Source organism: Aspergillus homomorphus, assembly GCF_003184865.1.
Source record: "Aspergillus homomorphus CBS 101889 unplaced genomic scaffold BO97scaffold_2, whole genome shotgun sequence".
Lineage (NCBI taxonomy): Eukaryota > Fungi > Ascomycota > Eurotiomycetes > Eurotiales > Aspergillaceae > Aspergillus > Aspergillus homomorphus.
Window position 1 is genome coordinate 909,208 of NW_020291888.1, and position 23,387 is coordinate 932,594.

At 51.4% G+C, this 23,387-nt stretch overlaps 5 protein-coding genes across 5 annotated transcripts; 1 reads left to right on the plus strand and 4 right to left on the minus strand.

Moving 5' to 3' along the window:
- Positions 1-11,281: 11,281 nt before the first annotated feature.
- BO97DRAFT_79673 (uncharacterized protein) lies at positions 11,282-14,544 on the minus strand. The gene is made up of 3 exons (XM_025701068.1): positions 14,369-14,544; positions 13,804-14,016; positions 11,282-13,739 (listed from the first exon to the last, which is right to left on the minus strand). Exons 1-3 carry the CDS (start codon positions 14,451-14,453, stop codon positions 11,416-11,418), a joined length of 2,622 nt encoding a protein of 873 aa, XP_025556094.1. The 5' UTR covers positions 14,454-14,544; the 3' UTR covers positions 11,282-11,415.
- A 468-nt stretch (positions 14,545-15,012) lies between these two features.
- Positions 15,013-16,649, minus strand: BO97DRAFT_360494 (uncharacterized protein). Its single transcript, XM_025692362.1, has 2 exons — positions 15,815-16,649; positions 15,013-15,759 (listed from the first exon to the last, which is right to left on the minus strand). The coding sequence occupies exons 1-2, from the start codon at positions 16,493-16,495 to the stop codon at positions 15,139-15,141; spliced, it is 1,302 nt and encodes a 433-aa protein (XP_025556095.1). The 5' UTR covers positions 16,496-16,649; the 3' UTR covers positions 15,013-15,138.
- Positions 16,650-16,910: 261 nt separating this feature from the next.
- Positions 16,911-19,027, plus strand: BO97DRAFT_439864 (translation initiation factor eIF2B subunit gamma). Its single transcript, XM_025698022.1, has 3 exons — positions 16,911-17,240; positions 17,298-17,412; positions 17,482-19,027. The coding sequence occupies exons 1-3, from the start codon at positions 17,178-17,180 to the stop codon at positions 18,981-18,983; spliced, it is 1,680 nt and encodes a 559-aa protein (XP_025556096.1). The 5' UTR covers positions 16,911-17,177; the 3' UTR covers positions 18,984-19,027.
- Positions 19,028-19,179: 152 nt separating this feature from the next.
- Positions 19,180-20,545, minus strand: BO97DRAFT_79711 (uncharacterized protein). Its single transcript, XM_025701070.1, has one exon. It carries the CDS (start codon positions 20,236-20,238, stop codon positions 19,375-19,377), a length of 864 nt encoding a protein of 287 aa, XP_025556097.1. The 5' UTR covers positions 20,239-20,545; the 3' UTR covers positions 19,180-19,374.
- Positions 20,192-21,599, minus strand: BO97DRAFT_79708 (uncharacterized protein). Its single transcript, XM_025701069.1, has one exon. It carries the CDS (start codon positions 21,345-21,347, stop codon positions 20,331-20,333), a length of 1,017 nt encoding a protein of 338 aa, XP_025556098.1. The 5' UTR covers positions 21,348-21,599; the 3' UTR covers positions 20,192-20,330.
- Positions 21,600-23,387: the final 1,788 nt, after the last annotated feature.

Here is a 23,387-nt window from a genome sequence, read left to right on the forward strand (position 1 = left end):
AAGGGACACGCAAAGAAGGTCTTCGATTGGTAGAAATCCAGTCTTGAGCCTATCCGTTTCCTAGGAGGCGCGATTGTCTCTCGATTAAAAGACAAACGAACAGGGTTGAGGTGGACGAGAGGAGGATGGGGATAGACGAGATCACCGCGATGATGGGGGGGGGGAGAGATGGATGGGGATCGATAAGTCGCCCTGTAGACGCGGTTTTCACGATCCTGTGTTCCCTCGCAAAGCGGCAAGTCGTAGAGGCTGAGACCGAACTGGGTTGTCTGTGTCTCAGTTGCAGCAGAGGGATGTTGTAGTTATAGGAAAGGCAGGTCAGTCCAGCAAGGGGATGATGGAGTCAATTGATTTCGAGACGCAGGTAGACTGAAGGGATGTCTTAGGTCTATCGATAGAAGTGCAAATTGATCTAATATTGCAATCGATGTTCCAAGGTTGAAGGGTTTGTTCCTGGCGGGGAGGACGAGGGGGAGGAGGGGATGGTTTGTTGGCAGGGGAAACTGGGGGGAGAAAAGGCTCAGTGGGAGGTTAAATCTATTCTATTATATGACCGAGTTACTACATTAGGTGAAGGAGCAGAATAGAACAGCGTGCAAGTGTGAGCTTCTTTCCTGTCGCCCTATCCCTCACTTGGAAAAGAAGGAGGGGGGGGGGGGGAGGGCTCAGAAATTCTTTGGGAGTATGTATTTTTATTTTGTGGTGAGAATTTTGATTTTATTTTGTTTGGGTTGATGGTTATTTACCCCAAATTGTTTTTCGACTCTTCAATCTACTTTACTCCTCGTCAAACTCTTCTTGTTGCCTGATACCTACTAAGTATGTCGGAATCAATCAATCATTCTAGTTTTATTTTAACTCTGCAGTAAGAGACAAAGAAACCCTCCCCCCCCCCCAAAAGATTAAAACCAATAATCCTATTATGTCCTATTGGACCCGTTTCCTTGGTTTGTAACTGTAGTGTAATTTGTCGACGTCCACTCCGGAAATCACAATATGATCAGAGGTCTGGGAGTCTGATTCTGTCCGGTCGAGTGGATCGTCCCATGGCTCGAATGGGTCCGCCTCATGCACCTCGAATCATCACCTCGAGAGTGGCCAGCAGATCATGATGGTAAGAATCTTACTTCAGACTGTACTGTATTGACGACAATAAATTACTTCTGGCAGATGCAATGCACCAATCTCGGGCCTTTCTCCCCTCCCCTTCCCTCATCCCGGATTGCTGGTATACGGCAGAACTGACCGTTATGCCTCGGCGAATGGGTAGTCGGCAGAGGAGGCGAAAAAGAACCCAATAGAGTGGCTGCGAGAGTCAAGGAAAAAGAGAGGAAAAAAAAGGAGAAAGAGAGACCAGAACCAGACCAGACTTAACCAGACCCAACAGAAAAGCAATTAAAAAGAAAACAAAACAAAAAGAAAAGAAAAGAATGCATTAGGGCGCAGATGTGGGAGGGGAAGAACCACTGATGGAATGTTCGAACGTCAGAGGATCATGAACACTAGGGGCAGGTTTAGCTTCAAAGAGTCCTGAGCCCTGACTAAGTGGGTAACTAAGGTAGGCAGGCAATAACTTACACTAACACTAAAACTCAACTAAACCTTAATGCGGATCATGGAAATGGATCACCGCCGGTCAATCTTCCAGTCTTCCTTCCAGATGCTCGGGATCTCCCTCTATTCCCCCCACCGCTCCAGCCTGTTGCTGTTGCTAAGCCCGGGCATTTCTTAGCGGGCTATCGAAGCTAAGTACGGAGTAGTTATGCCATGGATCTGACTACGACTACGACAAACCATGGTAGTAGATTCAATAATTATGCGTTTTTCGAATCTTACCTGGCTTATGAAACCCTTGTACCACCAACCCTCTCGCTATCAACTAGATTAATGCTGAGGTCTGTTTCACGATCGTCAAACCCTCGAAAGAGTGCCGTCGCTGGAGACTGGTCCGATCGGCAATCCTGCTGAATCACCATGTGGATCAGGAGGTTTTTGTTTCGGCGTTGCACTGAAACCTCTACGAATGATAAGGTGCGTTCAAGCATCAGATGAGATCGATGGCAAGAACACCAATGGCAGAAAGAATAATCCCGGTAGGCTGGGGCAGCAGCACCTTAATCGTCAGCGTTATCATCGATACTCCACACCACAGAGCTAAGCTACGATACCACGGTTTCGCTCCCCATTCTTACATGCTGCCACTAGATATTCACTTTGCCAGCCCTCATAGCCCCGAGTGCAGTTTCTAGCACACCAGCCAGGTACGGTCCTCCAGGCTGACGCCACAGGTTTCCCAAATCATCATCGATCGTCTTCTGGTTTCAACGCCACCGTCTAGACCACTGTCAAATCCCTCATCGTCTCAGACCCAATGAGAGACTATTGTACGTTTATCGAGTGCAGCAGGGCTCTGGGGCAATATCGGCATTGCAGGCAGAACGTTTTTTCTCTCTGGACCATTGATCAAGGATATGACTCCACCCGGTCAGATGCCTGGTGACCGTATACCAAAGAAGGAAACCCGCATAGTCGGCGGCGTGCTGTCACCGTCCACCAAGAACTAGCAAACTACTTTGACTACCTTTTGCCTCACTCACGGACCCCAGAAGGTTGAGGAAAGGGAGAAGGGAGACCGATATCTCGGAGAGCTAGTAAGAACAACAACCTGGAATATTGGGCAGAGATGGGAGGGAAATGGCATGAAAAAGAAATCAATACCGGACAATTATTCTCATGCAACCATCCCCACACAGCAAGAGAAACCCGAGGTGACTGGAGCCCGTCTCGGGAATTCCCACCGTGGAGATCTTATCCCACGGATAGAACGAACCCATCTGGATCGGTCGACTCTCACCCAGGGCTTCCGTGGGGAGTGCTGTATTTTCTTTCTATCTTTCCTGCGTACATGAGAATCCAGCCGCCGCTGGTGGTCCGCTTTGCTCACGTTCATCATCTATCACTTTCCAAACGTTTGCTTCTGCTTGGTCTGTGCGAACCCGGCCTGAATTGCAGATGGCTCCTCAACCACCATGAATAATTTGAAACTGTATCATCGTTTCTTTTTCCATGTTTTATCTGCAGACAGGCAACAACTCACAGCGCCTCCAGTAAGCGAGAGCTATTTCTTGGATGACTGTCTTTCCCAGTGTCGCCTCCGTCCCAGCTTGTCTAGACGCTTCCTGTAGTTAACATTGCAGGACGCTTAATCAAACACAATCAGAAACTCAGAAACCTGAATGTGCGCGGCGTTTGCCCAAAGTAGAATGGGAGGATAAGCTATGGCCTGACTGGAACCATGGTTCATCGCGGACATACCCCCAGGCAATGCCCCATCATTCCCTGTCCAATCTATGATAAGAAACCATAAATTGAAAAAAAAGTACCTCAACCAAAACATAACACTTCGCCTCATTCATTCATACCATACTGTAACTAGATCCCTTCGAGAGAGCCAAGAGAAGTTTCAGTAAGTGCCTATCCTCCTATTGAAAGGGTGGAGTTGGTAGAAGGCGGTATGCTTACTTAACTGGGTTGTTTGGCTGGAAATGAAAGCCGGGCTGGTGCAGGTTTTGAGGCGGTTAAAGTATTTGTTGTCGCGGAATCTCGAGAGTCGGGAAATGGAAGCCTCAGTCACCCACCACATACAGACACTGTGTACCTGTAAGGTCTCCCTCCTGCAGTACGGGGGAGGACTTACTCATTGGTACTATTGTTAGGGACTGACTGGCCGGACAGGGACTAACCCCGTTTTTCAGAGATCGACTCACCCATGCTCAATGAGGAATGGAGTGGAGAAGGGGGAGGTGCGGCGTGAAGAGCAGCCGACAGGCGCTTTGGCCGGCGATCACTGATCAGACGCACATCATCCTCCTAAGCCGAACGAGATCGTCCAGTCGCTGGACACGCAGCCAGACTGATGTCTGCAGGTTTGAAATTCGGCCATCTTTCACCAGCCGACCAGCCGCACCTATCATAAACCTCCCAGCCTTGCCAGATGCCAACAGCCACTCGGGCCCTTCGCCCAGGAACGCTCCGACCGAACCTGGCCTACCAGCATCGTTCGCTGTGGAATGTGGGTAGGTAAGACCGTATCCTTTAAGCCCAGTAGAGGCAAAGCAAGAACAAGCCTGAGACGACTAGCTAGGGAACGGTTCCATCTGTTCTCAAACATCCTCAACATGGGCGACTGTGTCACGACTTTTCGCCTGATACATGATCGTCATTCATCATACCTCTGGCTCGTCCGACGGACAGGCAAAGTATTGCCCCCGCGAACTGGATGAGATCCGACCCGTAATGCGCGGTGATGACTACGGAATAACACACTCTCTCTATATTCTTCACCCACTAATGATGCATCGATCGGAAATTCCCACTCCCAACGCTCACTCGTCTGATGGGATTGTAAGCGAATTCAGACAGACGGCACGCACTCCCCTGACTACGACAAGCTAAATGGCTAATGGGCGGAGAAATACCTACTAGCTAGAGTAGTAGTACGACACACTTGCCTTGGACAGCCGTCGAAGAAGGTTATTTCGGGACCCGTGCTTTGCTTTTTCCTCTTTCCTTTTTAATTCTTTCGGTTTCTGTTGAAGACGGGGCGCTGCCAGCAAGATCCCAAGGTTTCCGACCTGTCACGCGTCAGTCGTTGCTTCGGTCCTTAAGACACCATACGATATGAGCTCCAAATTGAACAAGTCACTCATACCGAACACGTTGCTTGTGTTCTCTCGGCTTCGATGGTGTACCCTGGGCTGGTCAATTCTCATATGAGCGCATGGTCCGATTACCGCTAAACGCAGCGGCGACACCCCCTTATTGCTTGTATCTTCCGAACATCGTGGGCTTTCCCTGAAGAATCTTTACCAGAGAAGCACCGCCCGCTGACTTGGGTCTCACCTTGGTTCTGCTCAATCATTGACAGAAAAAGACTATCGCGCATAAATGGGTCGTTAACGCATGTCGGTAACTCAGGGGAAGAGGTTGCTAGACTACGGCTCAGAAGCGGTCGGATCTCACTGGGGATAACTACGGAATCCATTGCGCAATGTCACGTTCGATCTTCTAAGGGGAAACACATGGACTTGGTTGTAAGTGGGAGAGAGAAGCATGCGGTGTGTACATTGCGGGCACCTTATCGATATTAAACCTTGGCCTACAGTACCTGCGCTATTGCTATCCTTCCACCTGGATATACGCAACACGCTTCGCATTATTGTCTTCATTGCTATTGCATGACCATGGCACAGGAAGTCTACTTCCATCCACTGGTGCGAAATTTGGACCAGGCAAGGTTGACCGACTGAGCGACTGATGCTGCTAGTGTTCGTAGCGTAATACCAAAGCGCGATGAGAATCGCAATTATCTGGATGGATCTGTGTTCATCAAACCGAGACTTGACGTATGTACTCTTCAAGGATGGATTTCTGGTAGACTAGCATTTAGTTCCCCCACTAAAGAGGCTAAAGAGGCTAAAAGGGGGAGAAGGTTTGTATCCGGTGCAACACTAAAGAACGGGATCTGTGGGCGAGTTTGACAGCTCCAAGTGCCGGGATCTGGTTAAAGACAATGCTCGTACTTCGTACTCCGTGCTCCTCTTTCTTGTTCTGTGCGCTCGTACTCACTCTCAGGCTGTTGATACGGATCTGCAAGAGGAAACCCGCGGAGGTCCACTGAGGATATCAGACGAATCTTTTGGATAGATAATAGGAACATGTAGACGGGCATGAATTGGAGTCGTACTCCGAGTCCGCCATGGAGAGAGCCAGCCTGGCCTGTCAGAAGAAAGCGGAAAAGGCAACCCCAGCCACAGGACTGGATTACGCATATTTACAACTTACTGTAGGGAACTGCGCCTCAGCTGTCAAGCCACACACACACTTCCCCCCGGTCGGGCCCTCGGAGGCGCTTTCCCTTCTCCCCTTCCCTTCTTCTTTACCTTCTTCCCCCAAAGCTTCATTTGCCAGTCTGAGCAACCTGCACCGTCGATCCAGCTCGCATTCATTCGGTAGCCAAGAACCTTGAACTGGAAAGCCACTGCCTCAGCCGCATAAAGACAAACTCGCCTGCTTGATGAATTTACACTGACTGGTAACACCCCTCATCCCCGTCCTGGAACCGACCTCGCCCATCTCCTTCCAGGGCGGTTCTATTGATCTTTTGTAAACACACGAGGCTCTCTCCCCAGTGCCTGAACTTCCGGCTTCTCGGTCAATCTGATCTCCTTACCGCCCCGCCGACGGCTTGGTCGCCCTATATTTCGACTATTTTCGTCCCTAGGAGAAATTCCAACTGTGACGTCAAGAATGCCGGTGTGGCTGTCTCATCACCGACACTAGCTACGACTAGCCTCCACCAAACCCCAGATCTTCTATGGAGTACTACGGAGGAGGAGCTGCACACTTCGCCGATTCTCGCTATATTGAAAGGAACTTCCAAGGAAAACATTTCCTAGTACACTGCTAGAACCCCTATAACGGTGCTGGTGCATTGAGTCCATTGGCTCTACCCGACTGCATAGAAGAGCCCACCCACCAGTCGGCCGGGTCAGCTGAGACTGTTCACAGTACTAGTTTAGTCGCATACAGAGCCAGTTGTGTACCGCGTTTTGACTGGCACCGCTTACAGGATTCGAATTCGACGACATCGAGTATTCTCCCAACCCATCTTCTGACCACCACTTCGCTGCGGTTGCCGTGAAGCTGTCTTTGTCTTCAATGATCTGAGTGATAATCTCAAATCATCAGTGACCCGGGTAGGAGCCCCTGCAGCACGGGCCTGTATGTTGCAAGGAGTCGGGCCGGACAATTCAACCTTGCAAGGGTTCCTGCGGTGAGTTGATCGGTGCGAATCTACTGGTATGGCCGCCGCCAAGGCCGTAATAGATCTTGTTTTGCATGATCAACATCTCTTTCATTGAGACTTAAGCATGAAGTAACAACGGCCAATATATTGGAACCTGTTTAGGCCGGCAGCTCCCATTATGTTCTTCCGTTCCGAATGCGGAGAAATTGGCTGGACTGGAGATCTGCTAACAGGCAGATGCAAAAGAAAACATCAATGGTTAACCCCACTGATTGAACCTTTAGTTTCCGAGAAGACGTTGGAGATCTTCGCCTTGAGAACCCTATGCGAGATCGATACGACTATGCTAGCCCTGATCCCCTTGGACTTTCCTTCACCCTCCTTCTTCACGCCTGTCGGGCAAATAAGGCAGCACCTTGCGTCTGTCCTTGGCACAGATGCCCAACATGGTCAGAAATTGAACAAGCTGAAAAGCTTTCTACCAGTCATTAGTTCCGATCGTCTCCGATGAAGAACGAACATGATGGTCTGCGGTCGGAGCTCAAGCAAGCTGGAAGGTCGATCCTGATGTCTTCGTTTGACACACAAGCGTTGGTAGCCATGATTCCCTCCAGGTCTCAAATGGACAAGGACTTTACAAGCATTGCAGCGCAACATACATCTGGAGGCCCGTTCATGACGGGACACTCAGTGCCCTACATCAGTCTATTAACCATGCCGAGCGTTCGACTGTCCCTACGCTCGCTGATAACTAATACTGGCAGTCGCCCTGCACCGAGACTCCCTTGTTCCCAGGTAAAACAAGAGATGTTCTGCCGCTGAAGGCAAGCCCTTAACACGTGATATATGGTCGTGATGGTTTGACCAGAATCCGTATTGTCCATGGCCCCTAACTCAAGTTGTGGACGATAGTCATGATCAACGTAGATTAATGATCAAGCTCAACGTTGCGCAGGTGCCCTGAAATGCTTCGGCAACGGAGTTTCCTCGTATTGATGCAGGTACATCGTTGGGATAGTCATCAATGACGATTTTTCTAGGGGGCGTCGTTTTTTCTTCGACTCCGCTCATGAAGCCACTCGAATAATTGATTGGTTACTGGTGACTAAACAAGAAAGTACAGTGGGACAAAGAGTCAGACAAAATGGATTGTGAGAAGGGGACTCATTATCACCATCCTCAGCGAATGAAGAAACGCAGGATCATGACCGAAAGTCGCACAATCAGGGTCCATTCGTGTCTTAGCTGCTGCGCGACCTCCGTGCTTCGTTCTATTCCTGTTTGATCGAATTTGCTGCAAGAAACGGCCCATCGCCATTATTTGCAGCCATCGGTTCTCGAGGGCGGAGTGGAGTATGTCCCCAGGGGCGGCGATCCGACCTCTTGAGCACGCCCCTTGCGTCCCAGTCGTATGAGTGCCAGAGCCCCCAATCATCGAGCCTGCACAAGATTTTCTCGATCCAACCATCGCCACCGCAATATCGCCATTTTGAGTTGCATTGCATTGCATTGCATTGGCGTTGAGTACTCATTCCTGATCTTGACCTATGGCGGCGTTCGACGCCCATACTATCTGGGATTTTCGCATCAGCAGCACCAACCCCACGTACTCGTGCACGATACCGCTCATCCTTCCGCTTTAGTTCAACGGCGGTGGCTTTCTGGGGAAGATGGCGCCCGCGACGAGGGCGTGTGAGACTAGGCCCGGGCTTTTCCAGGCGTCCATTCTCAACTACGTCACTTTATTGATTCTTCCAGGCGCTGTACTACCAGCGCACTATTGGCTAGAAATCAAGCTTCATGGTAATAACTTCTCTTACTCTTGCTTACTCCTTTATTACTGCCGTTGACACTTTGACTATCTGCATTCGCCAGGCCAATGAATTGTATATGGTGCCAGGGGCCGCAAAATGACTCTCGGGGTTCTGAGTTTGTACCTGATCGAATGCAGCCAGAAAGTTCTCAACCTCGACGTGATCAAACTCTATGCCCTAGAAGAGATAATGAAAGTGTTTTCGATGATCCGAGGGACCTAAACCAAGCAGGCAGGACCATATCTCAAATCATTTAGCGCGAAGTCCAGCCTAGTCTGTTGTTTCTCCTACTGCCCGTACTACCACCAATTTATCCTTCTGACTGGAATGTGCAGCAGACAGTTCACCTAAAACCTGGCCATACAAATCGCCCGTCAGGGTCCATGCGTACACATCGCTCCCACCGACCGACATCTTGCTCGCGCATCGATCACAGCAATCCTCCCACATACATACACCGGCACGACCATACTTACGACGATGCATCAAGACTTCAAATCCCACAACTTCCGAACACCAAAGACCTCCCCATATACTTTCTCGCCAACAGCGTACAGACATAAAATCTGAGTTTCGAACCTTCTAGTCCCGCCCACCAGTGCACGGACTTGGAGAGTTGACGCAGTGGAGATCATCGTAGATCCGTAGATCCCTCTTAAGTCGACGAGATCGTCTGTTCTCGTACAATTCCCCCATACGTGCATACGGAGTCAGACGGTGGGGTCCGTCGAATTCGAATGTTCTAGCGGTCGGTCGCAAGACAGAGACAATAAACCTAACCAACCCGGTTTTCTGTGCAGTCAGTGTCAGTCAGTCGGTGTGGATAGGTATCATTCTGTTCTGACTGAGCCAACGTCCAAAGCATTGGATTTTCTTTTCCGGCTGAAACCGATCTACTCACTCATATAGGTTTGTTTGTTTTCGTTTCCCTTGTATTGTTTTGTTTTTTTTTTTTTTTTTTTCTTCCTCGGTCCCCGTGCCCTTGTTCTGAGTTGGCTGTAGTCTTCGGGAAGACTGGAAAAAGTATGAAGTGGGCAAGACTCGGTCGCACTCCCTCTGAGGTTTCTCCTGTGTACACAAGAAAGCCTGAGGCATAGAAGCTATGTGTAGGGTAGTGTTAGTGAGTGGCGGTGACAATGCCATGGTTCTTCGTTCAGTTTGCGAGAGCAAACACCCCCCTTTTTCTTTCTTTTCCAATCTCATTCAAGTATCCCTTTCATTTCCAACGTCCTGCTTATAAACAATATAGGTCCTGGATCGTGGATATCTCAGCGATCGATTCCCACACAAGAATATATATAGTATGTACAATGTATCCAATCCAGTTTAGTGTCAAGGTTCCCCGTAATCCAGTCCTGTATCAGCGATTATAATCCCAGAAAAACCCCACAACATAGATGAGTGGCTCTTACGAGACTATGAATGATTAGAAGGAGGGTATCTTCATGGAAATGCCCATATGGATTCCAAGTTCGCCTTCAATGTGAGACGCACTCCGGTTTTACGTGCTAGTGGGTGAGGATATATATATCTTCGAATAGCCATTGATCCGCACTTAATGAGATGAACGCCATCCCATCTTTTTCATTCCTTTTACATGCGGCTACTATCTGATATTCAGGATCCCGATGTAAGATACTGGACTACAACTTTTAAGTACTGGATAGAGCTTTGCAGCGTTGATCTATTCTAAGTGGTTCCATCTCGTCTACGGCTTCGATCGTGATAAAGATGTGATGACTGCATTCACACCGACACGACCGGACATGTCTCTACCTTCACGTTTACCTTCACGATCTATCGGAGGAAGTGAAAATACCTCGCAGAAGCCTATGCGAACGGGCTAGGCAGGTTTGATCCCAGTTTACCGGACGGCAGTCCCAAGGATCCCAACTTCGAATTCTAGGACACAATTCAAAGAGAAAGTGCGCCCACTCAGCAGAAAGAAGCGAAACGTAAATATCAAATGAGTAAATTGAAGAAGTTAAAATATATCATCAATCCAACCCACCCATCGAAAATATCGCCCCAAATCAGAAGAAAAAAACCCAACCAACCCCGTCGACAAGGTCAAAGTGGCACACATAACGTCAACGCAATAGACGGAAAGAAAAAAAGAAAACAGAAGGGGGATAACCCTGTACAAAAGTGGTATCAAAGTCTGTAAAGTAGGCTTACCCTGTTCCCCAATGGCGAAACATAAAAAAGTAGTGAAAAAAAGTAACTGGACGCACAAGAGATCAAAAGCAAGCTCGGAAAAACCAATGCCCCTCCGCCTGGCTCCTCCTTTCCTCCCAAGTTAGTACACAGTAATCGCCAAGCACAGATCAGATAAGCAATTCAGAAGGTAAAGTAGCATGATGGGAATGAAGATGAGAGTAAGAGAGTAATAATTAAAACCAAGAAGATAACGCCAACCGTATCTCTTTTACCCGCAGGTTCCCAAGGTCGTATGCACAGTCTCGAAGTGGAGGTAGGTTTGTGTGTGTGTGTGTGTGTGTGAGTGAGTAGGCGGTTAGGTATCATGGTGGTGAAGTGTGGTATCAAATGAAGCTGGATCGGAAAAGATGAACCTCGGAGTAGGTGAATGGTTGTGGTCGCGTGGAGAAGAAGATTGTGGTGTGACGAAGATATCGAAGTGTCGAGTTCAAGGTCCAAGAAGTCCAGAGTCGAGGAAGAGACGAAAAAAAAAGTTCCAGAAAAAGTGAGCTGAACTTATTGCCCGGCTGAAAAGAAATGTAAAATGATCAAGAAGTGAAATGTGTAGCATGATAGAGCCCCAGCAGGTCGTAACTACTTCCCCATTCCATTTTGCATCATGTTCTGCTGCTGTTGCTGCTGCATCACTTGGGCTTGAACGGCGGCCACTTGGGAAGCACGTTGTTGCTGAACTTGCTCCCGCTCCCGACGCATCAATTCCTGGATCCAGAGCTTGGCGTTGCGTTCGAGGCCAGAGTTATACTGTTGTGCAATGTGCGGAGGATACTGCTGTGGTGCGCCATACTGCGGCATTAGTCGACCGGCCATTTCTTGCCTTAACCTGAGCAAGCGGTTCTGGTATAGTTGGTTGTAACGCTGAGCGATGGTGACACCCGGCGCCATGTTGACGCCTTGCAGGTTTTGCGGCAGATGCCCTCCATTCGCCTGTGCCGCTGCCATTAGCATTTGTTGTTGTTGGGGGTTCATTTGCGGCCCGTTCTGATGCACTTGGCCTTGTTGACCTTGCGTCTGTTGACCTTGCGACTGCTGTTGCTGCGCCATTTGCATTTGTGCAAGCTGTGCACGCATCAATTGCGCTTGGTAGGCTTGAGGGTTGGAAAACTTGGCTTGCTGTTGTTGCTGCTGTTGTTGTTGCTGTTGTTGCTGCTGCTGTTGTTGTTGCTGCTGCTGCTGTTGGAAGTGCTGAGCCTGGAGCATCTGCTGCTGCTGTTGATGGGCTTGAATATTTTGCTGTGCATGCGCGTTGGCTTGCATCTGGGTCACCTTGGGCGAGAATTGACCGTGCATCATGTGTCCTTGCTGCGCAAGAAGTTGATTTCTTTGCTGTATGAGCATCTGCTGTTGCTGCTGAGGCGTGAGACTCATTCCGTTGTTCATCTGAGGGGTCGCCATCATGGTAGCCTGGTTCAGAACTGGGGTAGGTGCCATCGTCGAGTGGCTGGGGCTGGCGTGGCTCATTCTCTGCGTTGGCGTAACATTGCGCATGATAGGCGTAGCGTGAGACATGGCAGGAGTACCCTGTGTCATCTGTGGTGTACCGTGCCGGCTCTGTCCTTGCTGACTTCTGGATGGTGCCATTGGATGGCTCATGACATTGGGATGCGCGTGCTGTAGCGCGGATGGCGGTCTCGGAGGGCTTCCAGCACCCTGCATAGAAGGCGTCATACTCATAGGAACTCCTGCTTGCGTTGTCCTTGCGCTACCAACAACTGGCGACGATATATGTTGAGGTGTCTGGTTGCGGACCACAGGAGAAGACTGTGGCGCTTGACTGACACCGTTGGATTGAGCCATGGCATGCCGCGTTTGCTGCTGCGCTGCAAGCTGCGCTTGAGCTTGCTGGGCAGCGAGTTGCTGTCTGCGGGCCTCCTCCTTAGCATGTTCCTCAGCCTGTCGCTGTTCGGCAACACGACGTCTCTCTCTATCTTGCTCCTGTTGTTGTTGACGCTTGGCCATTTCTTGCTTGAGCTTGATCTCATGTTCTCGCTTCGCCTTCTCCTCATGTTGCATGCGAATGTTCTCAAGAGTCTTGAATCTTGAGAAGCGCGGCTCGAATGGCGCACCACCACCGGTGTCGTCGACGACAGCCGATTTCGGCCCACCAGCACCATTTGAAGTAGCTGGCTCCAGACGCTCGTCCATGATGAGCATGAAACGCTCTTCTTCCGCTGCCAGAGCTTCGTCCGCAGCAAGTTCAGCCACAGTCCGCTTCCTACGCTTGGGTGATGGTGGCGGATCGCAATGAAGCGGGCTTTCCATGTGCTTCAATAAATCGTGTACCCCCTCAAGGCTACTGACAGTCTGAAGGTAGAGAGGAGGGGCCAACGCTCTCGTCAATCTGGCTTCGCATTCTATAATATCATGCGGCTCCACCAGCATCTTTGGTCTCTTTGCAGGAGGCGGGCGGTCCGATTGGGAAGTGGCGGCCGGCCCAGGTGAGGACGGGGCTGTGGAAGAAGGTGCCTGCGGACGGGATGTTGAGCTCGATGTCGTCTGCTTGGCTGCTTTCGGGTCAGGTGTTGTAGCAAGTAGGGTCAGCTCAGCGTGCATCGAACGGGGTGTAGGATGTAAAACGGTGGTGAAAACTCGGGGTTTAGTAGGCTGTTTCGATTGAGCGGGTTTCGATTTCTTCTCTGCACTTTGAGATTCCGAGCTGCCAGACTGATCACCGCCCGCCTTGACGTCCGCCTGACTCTCTGACGTCGTTTCCTTCGCGGCAGACTTCTCCGAAGTCAACTGGTTCAGTTTCGGATAAGGTACATAAGCAGATGGCGTGACGTGCTCGTTGTAATTATGTATGGAGAAGGGGGTATTGTTGTCATTCGATGAAGGCACGGCTGACTTCCGAGTCTGCTGTGAGACGGATTTGTGATCAACCACACGGACAATGAGACAGCCTATTTGTCGCGTAACCAGTTAGCCAAGAATTCATAAAATTTGCGCATAGGGGCAAGAGCCTGCCTTCATAGAACCGAACGTTGGCCCGCAACAGCTCCTCCATCATGTCATGGGGAACGGTTTGGGCGCGGATATGCTCGATGATGACCTTCATTTCCGAGTTATAAGGAAAGCTCCCATCTTGCTGCTCGAAGCGGAAATGGGTCGGATGGAGGTGAAGGATAAGGGAAGGAGGTTGTTTGGCGAACTTCTTAAGAATATATGACGTGGTTTTGACTATCAGAGAGGCGGGTCCACGCGTTAGTATAGCTGCAAGCGCATCCATCAAGCTACCGCGGAAGCTCACCGAAGGGCTCTGGGCACCGCTTTCCTGGCCGACGATCGCTGTCAATGGACGAGGCCCTTGAGAGTGGCTTCTGCAGCCGCCCGGCTTGCTCGCCGGCCTTATGCGCCTCTTTCTTCGGCCGGTTTAGGGGGCCTTTGTTAGAGGATGCGCCCGTAATGGCCGTGCCATTGGCGCCGTTCACCATCGGTGCGCTCGCTGAGCCTGCGGCAGCTGGTGTTGCGGATCCTGGAAGGCGCTTTGCGGTAGAAGAAGGGGAGGTTGAGGGCTGTTGGGACTTCACACCATTCATGCCGGTCTGAACAAAAGGCGGGGGAGGTCGCTTCATCTTAGGGGTGTGCGAGGTAGGTTTGGAGATTGCCGTCGCCATCCTGCGAGCAGGATATCAGCGACGCGACTAGGGGCGACGACGAGTGAATGCGACTGCGCGTGATGGGCGAAGCCGGATGCGATGGAGGTAGGCCGTGAGTCGACGTCGATGGATACAGCCGGAGCGCGAGACATGTGGGGAGCGGAGGTCGGAGCGGCACGACAACGAAGGGGCCGGAATAGATGCGGACACTTGCACACAACCCGGAGTCGCTACAGGAAGCGAATGGGGGAGTCCATCGAACAGACACCTGCGAAGAGAGCAGGAGAGGTTCGAGCAAAAAGAATCGGAAGAGTTCCAGGCTGACCGTTGGCTCGCTGTTTCGAGTGAGAGGGTGTTCGGTCGAGCCCAAGCCGCGGACGACGTGAAGGAGGCTGGGTCATGTGATGTCTGCATCGGGTTAGCGCGGGACCGGGGGTTGGTTTAGATGTGATGCCCAGTGTTTCATTCATTTTACAGTATACAAAGAATACACCAAACAAACAAGGAAGGGCATGGCTTATGCTGTATATATTCATTGAGAGCGGTCAACAGTCAAAGACCGCACGTTATCATGACAGGGGAATCGAACGAAAAAGCAAAGAATCGTCATGCAGGGGGATATTGCAGGTGCAGCTATAGACATGCGAAGCATCACACGCTTCGCTGAATCCAGTGAGTGACACTGGTAGAATCCGATCTCTCCTCAATCAAACCCAGACACACGTCGTCTCCAGTCGTCGCCGACCCGCAGCGCATCGACCACATCAATGCGCTTACCGATGCCGGTGGTGCCCTCCTTCTGCCACCATTTCTCGCCTTTGTCCGCCAAAGCTGATTCATCGTCGCTGTCAATCAAACCGCCACGGCCACCTTCATCCCCGACCACAACGACCACCTGTCTGACCCAGCCGGAGATATGATGGACTGCCTCCCCGTCCTTCCCAGCCAAAGATTCTTGGACATAGACAGTATCGGGGGAAATGTGGCGCACAAGGTGCACATACCCAGTGGCAGTGCTGAAGGGCATTATTGTGTTCGGCTTTTCGACAAGAGCTTGGGCTTGCGTGTAAAGGGTGCGGAACAATGGAGTGGCACCGTCTTGCTCATCCGTCGCACGAGACTCTCCTGACAATTCGCGGCCAGGTAGCTCACCCGGCGATGTCGCTTCTTCGGGTGCAATATTGGAGTACGAAGAGGTGACCGACAATGTGGGTGGAGAGGAGCCGCCTTGGTTAGGAGCATGCTTCAGGCCTGGCGCGTAGATCATAACGAAGACTCGGGTGGTATCGAGATTGACATGTTCTGGAAGGTGGGAAAGGATTGACTACAGTAGACATTAGCGCGAAAGGCCCGAATCATCATTACATTGTAGAACATACCGCATGTTGCGACATAATCTCCTCAGGATCTAGCCGAGGAGTTTCGGAGGATACCACGATCGCGATAGTCTTCCTTTTCTTGTCGGTAAGAGCAGGTCCAGGGACAGTCTCACGGGTAGTGGGCACAGCAGGAGCCGGCTGTTCCCTCTGGTTGGCTCTGGATTCCACTTCCTCCGACCAGCGCGAGTGGTCTTCGAAGTCCCCTCTATCTTCCTCCCGAATAGATGTGAGAGCTCCGCCGACGAAAGCTCCGGCCGCAGCCATACCCGCGGCGACTCGCTTACTGGCTCCGTCAATGATCTGTTGGGGGCTGGGGGTGCGGCGCAAGGCTCCCTGCATGCGTGCCATCATGCTGGCGTCTTCGGGGTGGCCACCGGGGATATCAGTCGCCGTCGAACGAGCATACGCTCCTTCGAAGTCACCACTGGCAGGATAACCCTCCCCGCCAGGACCGGGGGCGGGGAACGGCTCATCGTCACGATGGCGATCGCGGTCATTTTCGTCATCATCGTCTTCGCTGCGTTCGCTCCAGATCCAGGCGGCTATACCAACGGTCGCGATGCCTACTGTCAGGGCGAGTGGCACCCAATATCCCAGGACAGTCCGTCTCCCCGAAGAGCTGAAACCCGTTCCGGCTCCCACCCGCCGGCGGCGAGCATCCTGGGAGTAAGGGAAGGACATCGAGATGGCGTTAATCAATCACAAGAGGCGCAAAGACTCAGGAAAGTTCCATTTAGCTGAAAAATCACATCTCAAGCGGGAAGAGAAGAAAGGGGCAGGCGTCCGGGCAAGGCGCTGGATTGGAATAGGAGGAGGAGGAGGGAGTGAGAGCCGCGCGGGCTGGCCTCGGAGAGAGCAGAGCAAGAAACATGTGGCTGGTGAGTGATGCTGGTTTAACCGCGGGATGTTTTGGGTCAGTAATCGATACGGTATCGTAACTAGAGGAGCGATGCTATCATGGGTTTGTGATATTTGCATTCGTTGCACTGTATGCAGCTACCGCAGCCCGACCCGCGATTGCTGAGTCAGTCATGCTATCGGCGCAATGCTGGTGGGATTTTGGTTTTGGTCAACGGCCCTGACTCAAGACTCAGCAAGAGCCAGTTCTGATATCCTGATTCTTGCTAAACTAACGATTCCTCCGGTACGCGGCTCAGTTTAGATATGGTTTAGAGGGTTTTGAGCATATCTTATACAACGCCTCTTTCGACGACGCCCCATACCGAAGCTACCTCTTTCCCCTCCACCCCGCGTCCAGCCTTTGTCGCAAAATTTGTATGACTGAGTGATCGAGTCTCGGTCCCATACATTCTTTTCGACTCCGCCAGTCTTCTAAGTCATAGAAAAGTCGTACATAGTCACCATGCCGCATTCCGTGCCAGTTCCCAATACGGGCATTCAAGCCCTCATCCTGTGCGGGCCTGGTGTGAGTCCGATCCGTCCAAACACGAAGAAAGCACCTAACTGATCCGAATCCCTTTAGGTCAGTCTGAACACCTTCACCTCAAATGAGGACTCTCCCAAGGCTCTCGTCCCGATCGCCAACAGGCCGATGATCTACTACCCGCTGGACTGGTGCTATCGCATGGGAATCACAAGTCCGTCTCCCTTGGTTAATTGCGCTTGAGGTTCCGCCCGACAGTCTAACCTTGCCAATCCGGTTATAGATATCACGATCGTTACTCCATCAGCAATCAAGCAGCCATTAGAAAGCGCTATGGGCACAAATCCATACTTGACCTCCCTTCCATCCCCTTCGCCGTCGATTCTCTCGCCGCCTGACCTGACCATGACTACCGGAACGGCGGAATTGCTCCGCCTCCCCGAAGTTCAGTCGTGCATCAAGTCTGACTTCTTGCTTCTTCCCTGCGATCTGATCTGCGATATTCCCGGAGAGTCGTTCATCGAAGCGTGGATGGCACAAAGTGCACTCGGAGGCTCGGACGGACTGAAGACGGTGGGATTGGGAGGTGGTAGTCCTCGCGGTGGTCTTGCCATGTTCTACCAGACCAAGGGTCAAGAAGAGAGCGTGAAGGGCGAGGCCACGGATTTCGTGGCTACCATCCCGCTCGAGGAAGATGAGGCACCGGCCGTGTCTCACCCGCTCGACGGACCGGCTGCGCTGCGCTTCGGACTGTCGAAGCTCGCTCTCTCCATGCCGATGGATACACTGAAGGAGAACATGCAGGAACAGAAAGGCCTGCTCATTCGACACTCTCTGGTCAAGAAGCATCCCCGCATCAAGCTTCTCACGAGCTTCAGAGATTCGAATTGCTATCTTCTTCCATACTGGGTATCTCAATTCTCGCGTCTCAACGAGCTATTTGAGAGTATCAGTGAAGATCTTGTGGGATGGTGGGCGAAGGCAGGATGGCAAACGGGTCTGGGAGAGAAGCTCCACTTGAGAGAGATCCTTCAGCCTGAAAACAAGGGTGAGAGCGGGAGCCAGGATGGAGACTCGCTAGAGGATGAGATCGATCTGAACTCCATGATCTCCACAAAATCGGGGGCTGGCGTCCCTCGCGACGGTGCATTCTCCGACGATGTCCAGTTCGCCTCTCGCGTTAAGAACACCGATGCCAAGGACGCAGATAGCGCCGAGCCTCTGCATGTTCCCCCCATTCTGGCATATATGCACTCTTCCAAACCGTCCGCGCCATTGGTTCGCCGAGTAGACAGCTCCGCCTTGCTCCTGAGCGTGTCGTTGAAGTTGGCCAAGCTGGACGCCATCGAGGAAGTCGGCCGCGTCGCCGCTTCTCCCTTTGCGCACAACCAGAAAATTAACGGGACCTCGAATGTCGCGCAGCGGTGCACGGTCACCAAAGCAGACTGCCTCATCGACATGAACACTACCATCAACGAGAAGTCGGTGGTCAAGGAGTCCGTCATCGGAGCCAACTGTGTGATCGGAGTTGGCGCCAGATTGACGCGGTGCCTGGTCATGGATGGAGCTGTCATCGGCGAGCGTGCCCAATTGTCCGGTTGTATCATCGGGCGCAGAAGTAAGATCGGGCGCGAGTGTGTTCTCAAGGACTGCGAGGTTCAGGACGGCAACGTGGTCGAAGACGACACCGAGGCGAAGAACGAGAAGTTCATGGTATTCGAAGGTCTAGATGACGACGAAGATATGGATGGAGGAGACTATGAGGACGATCAGGATGACTTTTAAGTGAATTACGTTTTTGGTTGATTAGAAAAGAGACAGAGAGAGAGAATACATTAATGACGTGATGACACTTCGAGGTCTGACGATAAGTTCACTTGTCCTTTCCAGGAATCATTAAGCCAGATGTCCCTCACACATGACAAAACAAAATAGCAATCAAAGAAAGCACATTCTGATACCTCGTACAAAATCAACCCAGGAAGAAATGAGACCAGAGAAAGAAGATCCGCCACCAACGCTCGCTCGCCCAACTCTGTTACAAAAAGAGTGGCAGGAGCAGCAAAGATTGAAATCGCAAGCAAACGAAACGTCCCCCAATTGTGGAACAACAACCACAACCACAACAACAACGACGCCAACAACGCCAAACAAACAACCCCCAATTTCTGCCAACCTACTGCATCTCCACATCTTCATCCTCCATATCCACATCCTCATCTTCCTTGCTCAGATCCCCAGAACAATGGTTGAGAGCGTTAGCGAGAGCATTGAAAAGAGCCTCGTTTTGCGCCTTGTCATGCGCCTTCTCGTGCTCCATCCGCTGACGCTCCTCTTGATCATGCAGATGGCACTGATAGATCCACTGCAGCTCGTCCCTCTGAGCATCACTTTCCTTATCGATCAGATCGCCGTTGACCCCGGCCGACCCCTCCCCCTGTTTATCTCCAGATCCAGACGCGGACGCAGACGCAGAGGACCCAACGCCAATTGGACTGCCATTCGCCTTCTCAACCTCGCCCACGGCTGAGCCAGAGTAACCAAAGTTGAAACCTGCACTACCTGAGCCTACGGCTGATTGAGGAGTCACCTCGTCCTGGAACCGCACGAATCGCGCACGCTTGCGCTGAGGTTCAGGTTTGGGGATGAGCTCGCTCGACATTGGATGATTGGCACCGGCATCATTGGCAGGACGGTCGATATCAGTGACTGCTGGAGACGGAAGTGGACGTCCGCCAATCGGGCGTTTGCCGTGCCTGATCTCTCCGCTGCGCCTTGCCCGCGCGGTCGCGGTGGGAGACGCCATTGTGAACGACTCTCGGTTGTGGCGGTGGGTTGGAGTGGATGTGGTTGACGAGGGGGCAGAGTAAAGCTCGTTCCAGTAGTCTTCCAACTCGGGGGGCTGTCTTATCCAGGCGGGGCGGGTGGAAGAGCCCATGGGTGAGCCTGTGAGGGATCCATGTGGGCTCATGGCGGGCGTTGCTGGGGTGTCCTGTTTGGCTGTGGGGATGGAGTGGCTGATGAATGGGTTTGTCGACATGGGACTGATAGTCGATGAGCTGCCGGTGGAAGGGAAAGGACGGGGGTCGAAGAAGGGGTCGTCTTTGGCGTGGGCGAGATTGTTGCTGGCTGTCACGAAGATGGGGGAGTGGATGTTCTGAGTGACGCCGGATGTGAGGTCCTGGGGGGTCTCGCTAGGAGTTGGGGCTTCGACATGGAATGCCGGGGTCCAATTATAAGGACGTGATCCGCCATTGGCCGTGGTTGCTGCTTGCGATGCAGTCTGAGAGGTGGTGGTGTTGTGTCTCTGCCCATATGATGGAAGCAGTCCGGGCTGTGTGTTCTTTCAACAGTCTTGGTCAGTGTATCTTGTTCCCTGTTCATCTTCTGGCTGACTACAGTACGTACCTGGTTGCCGTTCGCTTCGCCAGCATCCTCACGACGAGCCGAAGGATGAACTACCTCAGCAGTCATACCCCAATCCTCGAGAAGCGATCCCGCTACCATGCTGCCGACTCTCTGTGTATGATCATTATTGTCTCCTGTCACCAACCTCGCCTGTCCCGTTGCCGTGGACCGGACCTCAACCGGCAGCCAGGGCTGGATATCCGTGTCAGGCTCGTAAAGCGGATAGACCCTTCCCGGCTCCGAGCTCAAGATCGAGTGACCGAAGGAGGAAGAGGCATGCATATTGGCAAATCCACGATCACACTCGGCTCCAGGGCCACTACCAACAGCAGCAGCAGCAGCAGTATTATCATTATCAGTATCGACTCCGTGCGAGACCTCCAGCGACTTGAGGTACTCCTCTTCTGCCATGACTTGTCTCGGGTCTCTCGGACGTACGTACCCTGGCTGCGACCAACGATCATGATCCCCCCTGAGGTAAAAGCGCGCCACGCTGTCGAGAAATCCTTCAGCCGTGTGAGGTATGTCCATGATGATCTCCATTTGCTGTACGGTGAGGAGAAGGCTTCGTTTCTTGAGATTCACCTTGGTAGGCGGCTGACGGCATATGAGGCATAAACCAGGCACCAGGTACGTTCTGGCGGGGGGTTCCTGGTGGTCTGGTTCCTGATAGCGGACGCAGCACGCCTTGTAGGCATAGAAATGGTTACATGAGTAGCAGTGGACTTCCATGTGACACATCTTCGCTTTATCTGTTGTGCGCTCGCTGTGTAGATGATGGTGTCGGCGTGGTTTTGTTGAGTTGAGACACGTATCAGCGTGAAGCTTTTCCCGGCGATGATGAGATGAGTGAAGAAGACTTGGTAGAAGCTGAGCGTGTTGTTATGTTTTGATCCCAATATCTCGGCGTCGAGAAGCGGGTCTTTTGTCATCGACGTGGATGTGCCATTATTACTATGCTTGAATGCGTGCACCGTGGCTGCGCGGCGCTGGGTTAATGATACTGTAGCTGTTGTCATGTGTTTAGACGAAAAGAGCTTTCAATTATGATAAAAATGCGATGTCCGTCAGTTACAAGGTGAAGAATAAGGTATTTGGCTTGTGGTTCTTAAAGATCTTTCCGTGGTTCACCCTGCTGCTCTACAGATTTGGGCTGGCTGATGAACAACCCCAAGGTTATGTAGCTGTTCTGTGAACCCATGAACTAGGAGAAGATCAGACAAGAACAAGCTTAACGATGGCTATGCATAAGGCTCAAGTTTCAGCCGTATGGGTAGGATGGTCTTCTCATGCTTCAGATATTACTCTCATGGTTGAAGTGGAAAATCACAAATATCTCCTTAACCCTACACGCCGATATCCCGTAGCATCAGTAAGTCTTTTTGGCTCTCTGCCATCCATCCTACCCGGCTCTAAACCCTTGAGCAAGCTTGACAACCAGCAATCTTCAGTAACAAGCATAAGCTCGCGAGATCTACCCGGATTGACAAGCCAGTCTCTGTACCCTCTAACTGAAAGTATACACATAGTAGATGCCTGACAGCCTGAGGCCTTAGTGCCATCCATCCACTGATCCTTCCGAACTACTTACAGTAGTAGTAAGTAGCCCCAGGCAACCAACGCCTACAGAACCTACCAAGAAACATACCCAAAACCAACCCTACAGCTCGCACCAAAGCCACGCATGCACTTCATCAAGCCACAATCACTAATCGAAGAATCTCTACCGACCTACATTCAATAACCCTCAAAACCAAACTGGCAGGAATATGGACCCAGAGTGAATCGAACAAACCTTGAAGTTCAAACTGACCCCCTCCCCCCCCCCCCGGTCCAAAAGGGGATCGATCCACAGCACACCCGTGTCAAGCTCCACTCATTATGCTTCTTGTTTCGCGGCGGTGGTTCATGCACCACCAGGAGTTGTTTGGGGCAAAAAGACGGGAGTGAGTTTACCACGTACTCATGTAAGATCAAGGACCGTTAAGTTGTATACGTATGATAATTTAATCCGTCTGGTCGCTATCCTGGTTTTGGTGTCGTACCGGGGATTTATACCCTCAAGACTAGGTTCTATGTATGATATCAATTTAGCTTCACCTTCATTGTCGACGTTGTCGATTTCTTTTTGGGGCAAGATAAGGTCGCATTGTTGCTTCTGCTGCTTTCTGCTGCTTCTCTCGAGAGACCGGTGGACCCCGCTGTGGGTCAGATCGGGCGGTTCTTGTCTGAGATGCTGCCCGTCTTTTTGCTTTCTTGCTGGTGGTGGTGCTGATGGTGGTGGTTGATTGTGCCAGTAGGGTTTTTTGTTTGTTGGTTGTTCGTTGTGGGAGATTGGTTTGTGACTTTGTGTTGTCTGGGTGGTGTTGATCTTTCGGGTAGGAGGTCTGACTTCTACTGGAAAGTGTGGCTGCTTGAAACCCTTACGTAGAATCCTACGACGATGGACTCTGGAAACCGAAAAGAAAGAGATTGAAGGGACGGAAGGAAAAGACGCATAGAAGGTCTAAGCCGCGACGACAACACATGCAACGCCCGACTCGGGAGAGTCAAAATTGTGTGCTGTGCTTGCAGTGCTAGATCCTTATCGGGGCTTATCGGCCACGGAATTGTCTCTGTTTCAATATACCGAGACAATATACTCCGTACTCTACAAATAATTCAGGAGTTGGCTGGCCGCCCCTTCTCCTCCTACACACATCGAAAGAAAAAAGGACAAGTACTCCCTACAGGATAGATTCATTTACACAACCAGCCAGATCAATCAGCGTAACCGTAGAA